The sequence below is a fragment of the Crocuta crocuta genome, unplaced genomic scaffold (assembly GCF_008692635.1).
Source record: "Crocuta crocuta isolate KB4526 unplaced genomic scaffold, BGI_CrCroc_1.0 scaffold258, whole genome shotgun sequence".
NCBI classification, from domain to species: Eukaryota; Metazoa; Chordata; class Mammalia; order Carnivora; family Hyaenidae; genus Crocuta; species Crocuta crocuta.
The window spans coordinates 1,597,235-1,611,074 of record NW_027532842.1 but is presented as its reverse complement, the minus strand read 5'-3'; the positions used below and the strand labels follow the sequence as shown (position 1 = coordinate 1,611,074).

The following is a 13,840-nucleotide window of genomic DNA, read 5'->3' as shown; positions in this document are numbered from 1 at the left end:
TCAGAATGGCAGCACTAAGCAGGTTCCATAGCCAGTGGTAGATACCAGAGAGGTGATCAAGGCTGTGTCTTCTCTACACCAGCAGAGGTGGTACTCTGTGGACCTGAGTATTGAGCACAGGCTCCAGGGCCTTGCTACTCAAAGGGTGGCCCCTAGACCAGAGGCATCCTAGACCACCCGATGTGGTTGTTTGGACAGACAAGCTGGTGGCTTGTTTGAAATGCAAACTCTCAAACCCCACCCCAACCTCTGAGTCAATGTATGATTTTAACAAGACCCTCAGATGATTAATATTAAAGTTTAATACAGAAGCACTATCTGCTTACAGCGGTGGTTCTCAACGTGAAGTGCCTGGACCAGCAGCATCAGTATCACCTGGGACCATATTCGAGATGCAGCCCAGATTCTCAGGACCCAGCCCAGCCCCACTAGATCACGTGCCCCACATGCAGTGCTGACGACCACTGGCTTAGGGCACGATCACGTGATAGCATGCTCTTGACATTGCCACAAATTTGGACTGACTTGGTCCTGTCGCCCAGGTTCCTCTTCTATAAGATGGGATCACCAAGGAGGAATCTCTCCCACTTCGTAGAGATTTTGTGAAGTTCAGTAACCCTTCCCATGTAGAGTGCTCTGTAGCGCCTCAGCCCACGGGGAATACCGCCCCGTACCTGGGAGATGTGATGCCATCAACAGTGACTGTCTGAGGCCTCCCTCTTTTCAGGTGTGCTTTTCCTTCCTTTCTGCCCAAGACCTTTTTCTGAAAAACTGGAAGAGAGAGAAATTTTTGCGTCTTCTGCTACCTAGTGTGATAAGAACCCCCTCTTGCTTTTCTTGTGATTATAGTTTTCAAATGTTTTTGAGAGAGAGAGACTGTAAGCCGGGGAGGGGCAGAGAGAGATGGGGGACAGAGGGTCCGAAGCGGGCTCTGTCTTTGCGGTCAGCACAGAGCCCAAGGTGGGGCTCGAACTCACAAACTGTGAGATTATGATTTGAGCCGAAGTCGGACGCTTAAGGACTGAGCCACCCAGGTGCCCCTCTGTGATTATATTTTTAAAAACTGACATGTTACCAGCGAGTAACAAAAGGGAAAACTTGTCTTCTTAGGAATTCTAATGAAGATCATTTTCACGCAGACCTTAGCATGATAGGACCGCCTTGGCCCACCCTGTGTCCATTATGTAAGGTGGACATGATCATCTCGGGCTTTGGCTCGGACCTAAGCAGTCACTCCCCAGCCTCTTATGAGACACAGGACAGTGGCCCTGGACCCTTATCTGACAACTTTGTCCTCAGACAATGTGTGCTTTTGGATGTGCAGCAAACCAAAATAGTAATAAACTCCAAGAAAATAGTATTTAGTTAGGGTAGCAGTTAACCTTCTACACCCTCATTGAGTACCAAGTCTTCCTTCTGTAGTCAAACTGGGTCCTCTCCCTTTGGATATATGCATGTAATGTGCATTTTTTTATGCTTTGTCCTAGCCTAACATTCATGAAGGGTGAAAATATTCCCATTTGTAATATTGCAATGATTCCATGGCCCCCCTCAAAAACAATAAACAGCTAGTGTTTAGCCAGTGATTAATAGAGACCAGGCACGATGCTAAGCACCTACTCTGAATTAGCCCATTGAAACCTTACACTAACCCTAAGAGGTCATCTCTGTGTGATCCCCATTTTACAGATGAGGAAACTGAGGCTTAATGGGGTTAATCCCCTACACATGAGCATCAACCAAGAAGCTCAGGTCCAAGTCTGGTGGACGCTACAGCACACGTTCTGGCCACAGCACTTGGAGGAGTTCTTTAACTCAGTGCTATGTAAAGACAGTAATGGGACTAATAAAAAATGACCGAGTCCCTTCTGTGAAAACACTGAGGAGCTTCCTTAACCACAAAGATGTTATAACCTGTCTTAAGGACTACAAGATGGAATGTAACATGAATCTCAAGATGTCCCCTACTGAAGACACCCCTAGTTCTCACTGCTCCCCCAATCGTGCTGACCCAGTGCTAAGCCCCACACTGTCCATCCCACACCCTTGTATGCAAAGACTCCTGTCTTCCCCAGGGTCCCGTCAGTGCTCTCTGAGTTTGAATTTGCTCTAAGTCACTTTAAGAACCACCTACATCTAGCAGATGCATCCCACTGAGGCCCGTTGGCACCATGCGGGCTACTACCACCTGACTCATTCCGTATTTATTGCCAGAGATAGTAACCCCCTCGTATCGCCGTCATCAAGGAGTCTTCTGTCTTTCTCTAATAGGAGGGACTGTGCCCATGCACAAGGGTTCTCTGCAGTCTCTGAGAAGCAGAGGGAGGCAGGGCAAGAAGCCAAGGTAAAGGTACCCCCCTTCACATCACATTGTCCAGCAACACCATTGTCTAGGTATTTTCTGCATTATGCTATGAAATGCCACCTGAGATGTAGGTATCTCTCTTTATATGCTTTATACCTACAGCCAGGTGGGCTAGCCTTAAAATTGGAACCTTTTTATGGTACTGTTTGACCCTTTTCTGAGATTGCACACCCAGCCTCTATTTCCTGTCCTGAGAAGGGGTCAGTATGACTCATCATCTGGTCATAATTAGATTTATTATATTTTCTCTAACTTGCTGTTCTTTCCATCCTCATATTCTAAAGCTCATCAGTCAGTCACTCCTCCTCTTACCTGACATTGCCAGCTCACGAAGCCAGATCCACCACCACCCTCCACGCTGCTCCCTCAGCCCACCTCCCAGCCTTCAGCCCTGGCGCAGGCATCTTGGTCTAGACTGGCTGCTTCGGCACCACACAGCCTCCCTGAATGCTGACTGTGAACAAAGGATGTACTTGTAGGTTTTCAGTACTCAGAATTTTTTACTTTACTGGTAGTCTTGAGGCCAGTTCCTTAGCCACCTAGCAGTCGTGTGCTCAGAGAGAGGCCAATTCCTTAGCCACCTAGCGGTCATGTGCAGAGAGAGGAGCATCACTCAGGATGACCTCTCACCTCCCCCATGATGCCAGGTGCCCCATGGATTTCAGACAGTGCTCCTTATAGGAATCTACTGGGATCTTGTTAACATACAGTTTCTGATTCAGTCGGTCTGAGCCGGGCCCGGGCTCCTGCATTTCTAACAAGCCCCGAGTGAATGGACCACTCTCTGAGCAGGAAGGCCTCAGCACAACCGCCCAGTGAGGGCCAGCCTCAAGCCGGCCAGACACCGTGCTGGGTGCTTCATGAACGGAAACACATATTTAACCCTGGCTCCGCTCTGTGAGGCAGAGTTGTCTTTGTTTTTTAGTTGAAGGTCACATCTCCAAATGTTCCCTCAGTTTTGGTGACTCTGTAAATTAGAACACTCTGCATGTTGGCAGGAAGCCACCACCATGGGTGTGATGATTCCCCTGGAAGTGGTGAGGAGGCTGTCCTCCTCGAGACGTGCAGGGGACACTGCTACTAATTCAACGGGGTTCGCCCCTGCGGCGGGGCACAAACCCACAAGCCAGGATATCCCGGGTCTGAAGGTGAGAAAACTCCAGGTGTGATGAAAGGGGGGTGACTTCTGATGCCACCTTCTCGTTGGCTGACCGACCCCACAGGAAGTGATTGCCTGACCGTTCGAGAAAACACGTGTTTATGGAAAGCAGCCTGGCGTTGTGCTGAGTGGTGTGGGATTCCATCGAACAAGGCAGTGGGTCTAGCCAGGGTGTCAGGAACGTGTGTCTGTTAATCCTAAACCCACTCCTGGGCAATAGCAGGTTCCCTAAAAACTTCGCTACTTCTGTGCCTAGGCCTGACGATTAGGGGGTAGGAAGAATTTGAAGTGGTCCATTTTGTTCCTTGGAATTGCTTTGATGGATTTGGTAGTGATGGAGAGAGGCTGAGATGAGTTATTAGGGAAATGCACATCATTGAAAACATTAGCCCCTAAAGATTTAAACATTAATCCTCCATTCCCATGAAAAATTAAAAGTAAACCCGTGGACAGAAAATAAAGATAATCATAGGTCTGGGAAAGCCTCAGATGGGTATCTCCCAAATCCTGTGAACACAGAATGCACAAGACATGCCTGCATTTGACAACCCAAAGGAAGGAAGGAAGGAAGGAAGGACTATATTTAAACCTTCTACCGCCAATTGCATTAAAATGTATTATCTAGCAGTCAGGTGGTCTCCATACCCACCGAGGAGCAAATAAGGGCGACAGGGCCACCCAAACTCTAGGACGGGGGGTTGAAGCTAGCACTGTGCTGTGGAATAGGCCCATCAGTGCCGTGGGGCTTCTTACATGATAGGGTCCTGGGAATTTGCTTCCTAGAACTCTCCATAGGGCAAATTCTCCACAGTAAACAGCAGTCCAGACTTCAGCTTATGCTCTATTTAAACATCTTTCAGGATGTTATTAAAAGCTCCTTAAGCTCCTTCTAAAAGGGACATTCAACACAGAGAGGATGTTACTTGTATCAATTATGTAACAAGTCCTAATTTAAGATAAAATTAAAGGGTCATCTCTTCAATGCCATTCTGCAAGGAGAAGAAAAAATTAAAAGAAGTCAGTACTCACGGCAACCCCACGAAGCCATGGGCCTTCAGCGTGCTCCCTAGGTAGTGCATTAGACAAGCCTGTGCCGTGGAAATGCCTTCTAAGCTCCGCAAGCCCACATTGACCTGGAGGGAAGGAAGAACGACTCTGCACAAAGCCATTTCCCCATCAAGCCATGTCCTGGATCTGGGCAGTGATGTTATTAGTTCTCACGTGGACCACGTTGTTTGGCTCTTCAAACCTGATGATTCTAACCACGCTCTTAATTCCATTTCCTCTTTTGCCTCCAGAAATCATTCTTCTTGTTTTCTCCTCTCAGACCAAGCTTCCTTATAAGCACTGCAGGGTACATTCACAGTAGGGTCAGCCCTTATCCATTTGTTGAAATGCAAATGCTCGTCCTTTGTCTTAAAGATGATACCAAGTGTTCATTGCCTTGAAGGAACCTTACTAATTGGGATTGTTCTGTTTTTGTCCTCATATCTGTTTGTTTCCCTTCCAAAACATAAGGCAGAAGAGCAGTCCTGTTATCACGGGGGAGAGTCACATGGATTGAATCCCGGCTGACCCCTCTGCCCATGTCCACTTGGACAAGTGACTCCTTGCCTCTTCTATAAAATCAGAGCAAAAATGCCCGTGTTGCCCAGCTTTGAAATTTGCTGGGAAGATTAAACAAGGTACTGCTGTGTGTTAGAGAACTTCATAATGAAAGCACATATCAGTGCCAAGCACTGATACCACTATTCATGTCCCAGGTCATGGGCATGACTGATGTGTGTACATTTTCTCTGCAGATGAAACTGACCTCTTTAGTGGACCATTTGGAGGGGAGGATTGTAACTACTAAAACGATACACTCTTCTTCAAGGGAAGATTCTTCCTGATGACTTTGCTGCCATTACAACATCCACAACATTCTAGAAGGCTAGGGCAGGAAGGGGGCTTAGCACTCAGTCTGCTAGGCATGCTGTAGGGAAACACTGCGGACTTGGGGGCTTAGACAACAGAAACTTACTTTGTCACACTTCTGGAGGCCGGAAGTCAAGAGCAGGTTTCCACGGGGCTCCGCTGAGGCCTCTCTCCTGGGCGTCCAGATGGACATCTCCCTGTGGCCTCTCATGACCTCTGAGCGTGCATCCCCAGTGTCTCTTCCTCTTATTAAACAATTTTTTTAAGTTTTAATTTCTTTCTTTTGAGAAAGACAGAGAGAGCAAATGTGAGCAGAGGAGGGGCAGAGAGAGGGGGAGAGAGAATCCAAAGCAGGCTCCACACTGTCAGCATAGAGCCCGACTCAGGGATTGATCCCACGAACCGTGAGATCATGACCTGAGCTGAAGTCAGACACCCAACTAACTGAGCCACCCAGGCGCCCCTCTCTTCCTTTTCTTATAAGGACAGTGGTGCCACTGGATTAGGGCCCACCCTAATGACCCTATTTTAACTTAATCACCTCTTCAAGGCCCCTGTCTCCAAAACCAGTTACATCCTGAGGTACTAGGGGTTAAGATTTCAACATATGATTTTGGGGTCAGGGACCCAATTCAGCCCAGAACAGTGCCCATCCTCCTCATTTTATAGATGAGACTATTGAGACCCAGAGAGGTTGAGTGAGATACTATAACTCCCACAGCCAGTGTCAGTAGAGGCTGGAGCAGAGGCCAGCTGGAGACCAGTGTCATCCCCACCACCACCTCGTGGGCTGCTTGCTGCCTGTGTCCTCTCTCCTCCCCCCTGGACTTTTCATACCTCCCCTACCTCCCGCAGCCCTCACCTTTCTCTTCTTGTTTTTTGGGAACTCTACTATTCAGGATTCAGGTTACGGGAAGACTTATTTAATACCAGTCCTGGACGGTGGCACCTTTAGCACATAATCACCTCTGTTGGGGGACCTAAAAGTCCCCTATACATAGTCATCCAGTTTGGGGGGCTGTGTTCCCAAAGTTTGACCCACAGGTAAGTAAAATGTTGGTTCACGTTAAAACACAGTGGAGGAGAAACCTTTCCGTATCTGTTACATAGGAGGCAAAACTCCTAACATCTGGGAAGATGCTCTTTATCTCACCACGGCCAGATCTTGTGTGTTCTTCCAGAAACTATTCCCACACCCACGGGGAGAACACCACATCTGTCAAACTGCCCCTGCTTCGCTGAGAGAGACTTAATAACTAGAGTCTATGCTGACTTCTCAGGCTTTTAACACCTCAACACTTTGGTAAAATAGACCACAGCATAGGAACCCGTGCCATGCATAGCACCATCAGTAATCATTAAACGGGCTTGTCAAAATTCAGGAGTCCCGAGTTCTGTATTTTTCAACAACATCGAGGAAAGACCACCCAGGGTACCATGGACCAGAGGAGAATCCCCCCGTAACATCTGAACTGTGGGCCCCCTGTGTATATAGTCATGTGGGAATGCAGTAGAGGTTTGTTCAATGCCTAGTGCGTGGTATTTCTCCCCAGTGGGACTCCTCCTTCTACGTTCCCGTCTCCTTAAATGACAGACACCCCCCCCATGCCCTGCCATTGCTCAGACCAGTAGCCTGAGTCATGCTTCCTGACTTCCTTCCTCTCCCTCCTCCAATCCACGAGCGCATCAAGGTGGCTTTGCTTCCCAAATACAGCGCACATCCACCCGTTCCTCAGCCTGTTATAGCCTTAGCCCCAGGCACCATGAACTTCGCCTGGGCTCCAGATACATCCTCCACTGTTCTTGTCCCCCTTCTGGCTTCCTTACCGTCTGTTCTCCATGCAGCCGCCAGAGGGATCTCCTAAACGCTTACTTCGCTCTCGTTATCCCCCGTTTGGCCCTGTCTGGGCTTCCCACTGTACCAGAGTAGAACCCCAACTCCTCCCCAGGGACCATGGGCCCTAAGTGATCTGACCCTGCCTGTCTCTTGAACTTCACCTTGCCCCGCTCTCTCCGTCACAGACACTTGTGGCAGTCTTTCTGTTCCTNGGAGAATCCCCCCGTAACATCTGAACTGTGGGCCCCCTGTGTATATAGTCATGTGGGAATGCAGTAGAGGTTTGTTCAATGCCTAGTGCGTGGTATTTCTCCCCAGTGGGACTCCTCCTTCTACGTTCCCGTCTCCTTAAATGACAGACACCCCCCCCATGCCCTGCCATTGCTCAGACCAGTAGCCTGAGTCATGCTTCCTGACTTCCTTCCTCTCCCTCCTCCAATCCACGAGCGCATCAAGGTGGCTTTGCTTCCCAAATACAGCGCACGTCCACCCGTTCCTCAGCCTGTTATAGCCTTAGCCCCAGGCACCATGAACTTCGCCTGGGCTCCAGATACATCCTCCACTGTTCTTGTCCCCCTTCTGGCTTCCTTACCGTCTGTTCTCCATGCAGCCGCCAGAGGGATCTCCTAAACGCTTACTTCGCTCTCGTTATCCCCCGTTTGGCCCTGTCTGGGCCACTGTACCAGAGTAGAACCCCAACTCCTCCCCAGGGACCACGGGCCCTAAGTGATCTGACCCTGCCTGTCTCTTGAACTTCACCTTGCCCCGCTCTCTCCGTCACAGACACTTGTGGCAATCTTTCTGTTCCTTCTGTGCTCCGAAACGCCCGGGCTCAGGACCTTTGCACTGGCGGTCCCTTCTGCATGAGACTGCCTCCTGCCAGCTCTCTACGCACTTCCTCTTTCCCATCATTCACTGCTCTTCAGATGCTGTCTTCCCAGAGGGACCTCCCGAGCCGTCCCCACTCAGACTAACCTGCCCCTTCCCCGGTCCTTTGGCAGCATGGCCTTTCTTCTACTTCTCCGCAGCTATTGAAAGAAAGCTCTAGCTATTCTGACATCCTGCTGTTGAAAGTTTTGCTCATTTGTGGGCCCCCGTGACGGTGTGTCTTGTCCACAGTGTGGACCCAGCTAGGACTGGGTGTGGCAAATGCCAGGTGCTCAGTAAGTTCAGTTACTGTCTCTTGACCGTGGGCCTGCCTGTGGGTGGGATTCCGCCACTGGTGAGGGACACAGACAGGGAGAGAGAGGCACTGCAGTTCAACAGTGAGTGCTTGCAGGGTGCGGTGCAGGGGCTGCCTTACCAGCCGAGATGTTACAGCCCTGGCCCCCTGGGGCGGCCCGTCCAGCGGGACGGTGGGGAGGGGGCGGCCCGTCCAGAGGGACGGTGGGGAGGGGGCGGCCCGTCCAGAGGGACGGTGGGGAGGGGGCGGCCCCTCCAGAGGGACGGTGGGAAGGGGCGGCCCGGGCGCCTGCACCGTGTGGCCTCGCCCCTCCCACGGTGCCCCTGGATCCAGCAGTTGCCCTTTCCCAGCCCCCGCCTGGCCCCTGCAATGGAGTTCAGGCCCCCACCAGAACCTGTCCAGGTGGGGCAGGGCGTTCAGGCGCCTGGCTGCTGGGAGGCACTCCGTAACCGCGCAAGCGCCCGTTTTGTCCCCAGGCCCTGGAGGTGCTGCCTGAACCTGCAAAGATGACAAGAGACCTGGGACTGTCTCCCTTGACTCCTCCTCTCTCATTTCCGCTCAGTCCCTGAACCTTTCGTATTCCACTTCCCCCCCACCTTTCTGTCTCCGTGACATTTTCATCAAAAGGAAGATCCTAAAGAGCAACTGAGGGTAGGGTTGTGGAGGACACTGTGGCCAAATCCCAGCAGCGTGTTTGCAGATGGACCCTGTTTGCCTCCTGCTTGTCACTGTGCTGGACCAGGGCAGTCGCCACCAGAGGGCATTTTTTCAGGCATTATAGCTCCCCCTGGTGGGCACTTGCTTATTACAGAATCACTGCCTAAAACAAAACAAAACAAAAACTTGCCGGCATAAAGATGCTCATGAACTTTAACCCCATGTGATTCCACTCCTAGGGATTTATCCTGATGAAAAAAATCAAAATAACATATGGGTGACATGAACCAAATTTCCAGCAATAAAGGCGTATAAATTTTGGTACATCAACATGAGAATCTAAGGGAGCCATAAAAATGTTAACACAAAGACATAGAAAATTCCTCATAGAATACAAAGAATGTTAAGAATTGCAAAAGCTATGTGGCAATCATGCAATTGAAAATTTCATCTTTTTTGTGTAGAGAGAGTATGGGTAATTTTTAAATTTTTTCCTTGAAAGCTACTATGTCTATTTTTTTTTTATTTTTCAATGTTTTATTTATTTCTGAGAGAGAGGCAGCGTGAGCAGGGGAGGGTCAGAGAGGGAGGGAGACACAGAATATGAAGCAGGCTCCAGGCTCTGAGCTGTCAGCACAGAGCCCGAGGTGAGACTCAAACCCACGAACTGCGAAATCATGACCTGAGCCAAGAGACGCTTAACCGACTGAGCCACCCAGGCGCCCCTCCTATGTCTGTTTAATTACTCCCCACCTTCTGTGTAACTGTGGACTCTCTCTCCATCTGTTTGTAATGATAGTGACGCTAGTTAGCTTCCTAGGCAATTACCAAGTCCGGTAGGCTGGCGGCTCAAACAACAGAAATCAATTTTCTCAGAGCTGTGGAGGCTAGCAGTCCAAGATGAAGGGGTTGGCAGAGTTGATTTCTTCCGAGTCCTCTCTCCTCTTGGCATTTACAGATGGGTGCCTTCTCCCTGTCACATCATCTTCCTCCCATAGGCGTCTGTGTCCTTTGAAGACACCAGTCATATTAGGTTAGTGTCAACCCTAATGACGTCATTTTAACTGAATTACCTCTCTAAAAAATCCTGTCTGCAAACCTGGCCACATCCTGAGGTCCTGGGGTTAACACTCCCACCTGTGAATTCAGGGACCATTATGATAGTAGCACTTATTTATATAGAATATTGCTTCTTTATATTTAGACGATTTTATAATTGTTCTAACGAAAGCACTCCCTATGAGGCAAAAGGCAGTATCATGTTTTCCCAGTGCCGTAACCACCGTCAGCAAACCAATAAAAGTTGTAATGATTAAAATGACATTTAGAGCAATTATTTAAAGAAAATAGATCTTGGGGAGGCTGCCTGCTTCAGTCGGGTAAGTGTCTGACTCTTGATTTCTGCTCAGGTCATGATCGCACGGTCATGGGATCGGGCCCCACCTTGAGCACCGCGCTGGACCTGTTTAAGACTTTCTCTCTCCCTCTCCACCCCTCCCCCACTCGCACGAGCGCTCTCGCTCTCTCTCAGAAATAAAAATGAAACTGATCCTATTCACTGAGTTCTTCCCCTCTCGGTTGATTTATGAACTGTGGTTAAGATGATGCTTGTTTCACGAACGGTTCCACAGCAATCTTACTCTGCCCGTGTCCCAGGGATCACTGTGTATTCATGTGTTACACTCATAGGTTGACAGATCGGTATCTTTGTATTAAGTATGTCTAAGGATGTGACAAATGCAGCTTTAATAATATTATATAGTATTGTATTATAGTGTATACGTACACACCGCTATATATATTCTTAGTACTGACATACATACATAAGTTCAATTATTTAAAACTGCCCAAGAGACCCGAATCCTGCTTTTGCTTTTCAAACTACTGCTTTATGAATTACAAGTGTCATATTTTCTTGGCCAATCAAAATCCTGTTATTTTTGAAATTATTTACTTATCCTCCTAGGTTCTGTGGATTGATTGTTACAGTGTTGGCCTCTCACTATAAAGTACTAAATGATTTCAGGAGAATAGAAAGAATGAATGAAAGTGAGACTCCAGATGTTTAGTCTCAGCCTACTAAATTAGCCCGCATTCATCTCTGTCTGCAGAATGCCCGAATAGGTACATTTGTGAAGATTTACCAGAAGAAAGAGGATATTTATCCCTTTAGGGCCTCCGTTATTGGAGCTGTCACCCATGGGGCCCTCGCTGCTCTTTCCAGTAAATATCTTCTGCAAGCCTGGGGCTTACAACATCCGGGCGTGGGAAGAATATAAGTATCACCTCTTGTATGTGATAACGACTGGGAATTTGGGAATTGGAGCTGTCTGGGGGGGGGAAGGGAGGGAGATTACTTTGCCAGTTTATAGACAGCAAAACTGAGGCCTTCAAAACTCATGATTTATTTAAGGCAACAGTGCAGGTCAGGGACAGCCCCAGGATGAAAACCAATTGTTTCTGAGCTTCTCCAGATAGATTGCCAGGCCCATGAATCATCCCGCCACTTATGTAAATAAAATAGCAAGTGAGATGGAAGAGTCTTGTCAGTTCTGACTACTGGATACCATAACCGTTTCAAACCCTGTCTTTTCTTTAATGATGACAGTAATTTTTTAAATGTTTTTTCTAACTCTTAAAACATGCAAATAATAGGGTTTTTGTTAAATGCATATTGGACACTGAGTCCTACAATTAAGCACACAACCTCCCGAGGGAAGCAAGGTGGAAAATAGATACATTTTCATTACAAGTAGAATTACACTATCACACTATTTCTGCATCTTGTCTTTTTTGTTTATTTGGCAAAGTGTTACAGATATCCTTCCATGATGGCACAGAAAGATCTACCTTATCTTTTTACTGGTTACCTATATCCCACTGTATATAGGATTTGTCCTGTGTGTCTGTTGGATTTATCACTTATTTAATGAGCCCACACTACTTCCTAAGGCAAATCATGGTAGCAGTCGTCTTTGATGAACTTCTTTTCTGCACTTGTGAAATTGCTGGAATCAAAGACAGATTCCATTTAGTTTTTTCCAGTGTAACTAATTTGTTTTTCTTTTTAAAAATATGTTTAAGTTTATATCTTTAGAGAGAGAGAAAGTGTGAGTGGGGGTGGCACAGAGAGAAAGGAAGAGAGAGAGAATCCCAAGCAAGCTCTGCCCTGTCAGCACAGAGCCCGATGCAGGGCTCGAACTCATGAACTGTGAGATCATGACCTGAGCCGCAGTCAGACACTTAACCAGTTGAGGTTGCCTGACCTACCCAAGGACCCCTGTTTTTATTGATTTCTTTACTTTTTGATCTGTTTCATTCTATCTACAGGATCTGTAGAATCAACTTACTGCCTTGATTTTCTGGATTGAACGATACTGATATGACTATATAATAAATAACCTTTGAGAAAATAGTACTTTATCAAGGCCAAAATACATGATTAGCATTTTTTATTATTTTCATTTGAGTTTTATATGCTCAACCCATCTCTAGCTAAGAAGTAGTGACAAAGAAGCCCTTGAACCCGAGCTGCCTCGTTAGGGTGGGACTTCTTTTTTTTTTTTTAATAGTTTATTGTCAAGTTGGTTTCCATATAACACCCAGTACTCATCCCCACAAGTGCNAGCATTTCTGTATCCCTTGGGGAAATTCCTAGCAGTGCTAGTGCTGCGTCATAGGGGAGTTCTGTTGCTAATTTTTGGAGGAACCTCCACTTTTCCAGAGGGGCTGCACCAGCTTACATTCCCAGGGTGGGACTTCTGAATAGGGTGTTTTCAAATGCTGTCTAACTCACCTGGGGTGTGCATTCCTGATGGGAACCCCCCCCCCAGGGTATAGATCCCAGCTAACCAGCACACACAGCTGCTCACCCAATTATAAAGTGAATGACAGCGTTTCCCCAGCTTGTAGCACCGAGCGGAGGGCATGTAGCACCTGGTCTTTGTGGGATGCACAAGGGACGCACCTGCACCCTGACATCTGTGAGCATGTGCTGGGTGTGAGCAACTCCACTTGACCTAAACACAGTAGACTATCCAGGCTTTTTCTCCTTCTTGGAAGCCTTTTGTGGTCGAGGTAGTGGTCTCTGAAATGGAAGCAGCCACTCCCCCCTGCAGCCTGGAGGGAACAGCCTTCAGTATCCGTGCCCCCTCCCCCCACAGCCCCCTCCCATCCTGTCCCGTCTCCAGCCCCCAGGTGCACCCTGGCCCCAAGCCTCGATGGCCGTGAGCGGCACCTCAGACCTTGTGAAAAGTCGACCTCCTGAGCTCCTCGCCCCGGGGTTCTGATCCACTCAGGGTGCACCCGAGTGCAAACCGAGAAGCTCTTCACAAGCAAGAGCATCTTGCCCTGGGTCTCGGCGTGAACCTTGGCGATCTGCCCGGTGGGTGTGAAAGACCCCGGCTTCGATCCCTCGGTGCCTCCTAACCAGTTGTTACAAAGGTGTTCTTCTCCCCTTCCGCACCAGCCTCCAGCGCAGCCAAGTGTGAGAAGCTGCAGAAGGAGAGGGAGGACCTGGAGCGGAGGTTTGAGGAGCAGGTGCGCCAGCTGGGCGGGCAGCAGCAGGCGGAGCTCCGGGCCCTGGAGGAGAGGCTGCAGGCGCAGTTCCAGGCCGAGGCCGTGCGGCTGCAGGAGGGCCACCGCGCCCAGCTGCTGCGGATCCGGTGTCAGCACCAGGAGCAGGTCAGTCTCCGCTCGGGGCTCTGCCCTGCTGGCTGGCCC

The 13,840-nt window shown here is 48.8% G+C and overlaps 1 protein-coding gene across 4 annotated transcripts in view; it reads left to right on the top strand.

The window, feature by feature from the left end:
* The window catches only part of MTUS2 (microtubule associated scaffold protein 2), a 376,214-nt gene that overhangs the window by 333,000 nt on the left and 29,374 nt on the right, over positions 1-13,840 (top strand). For all 4 annotated transcript variants that reach the window (XM_077745435.1, XM_077745433.1, XM_077745434.1 and 1 more), the window contains one exon: positions 13,587-13,801. In XM_077745435.1, coding sequence (XP_077601561.1) covers positions 13,587-13,801 — 215 coding nt within the window. The remainder of the gene's footprint in view (positions 1-13,586; positions 13,802-13,840) is intronic.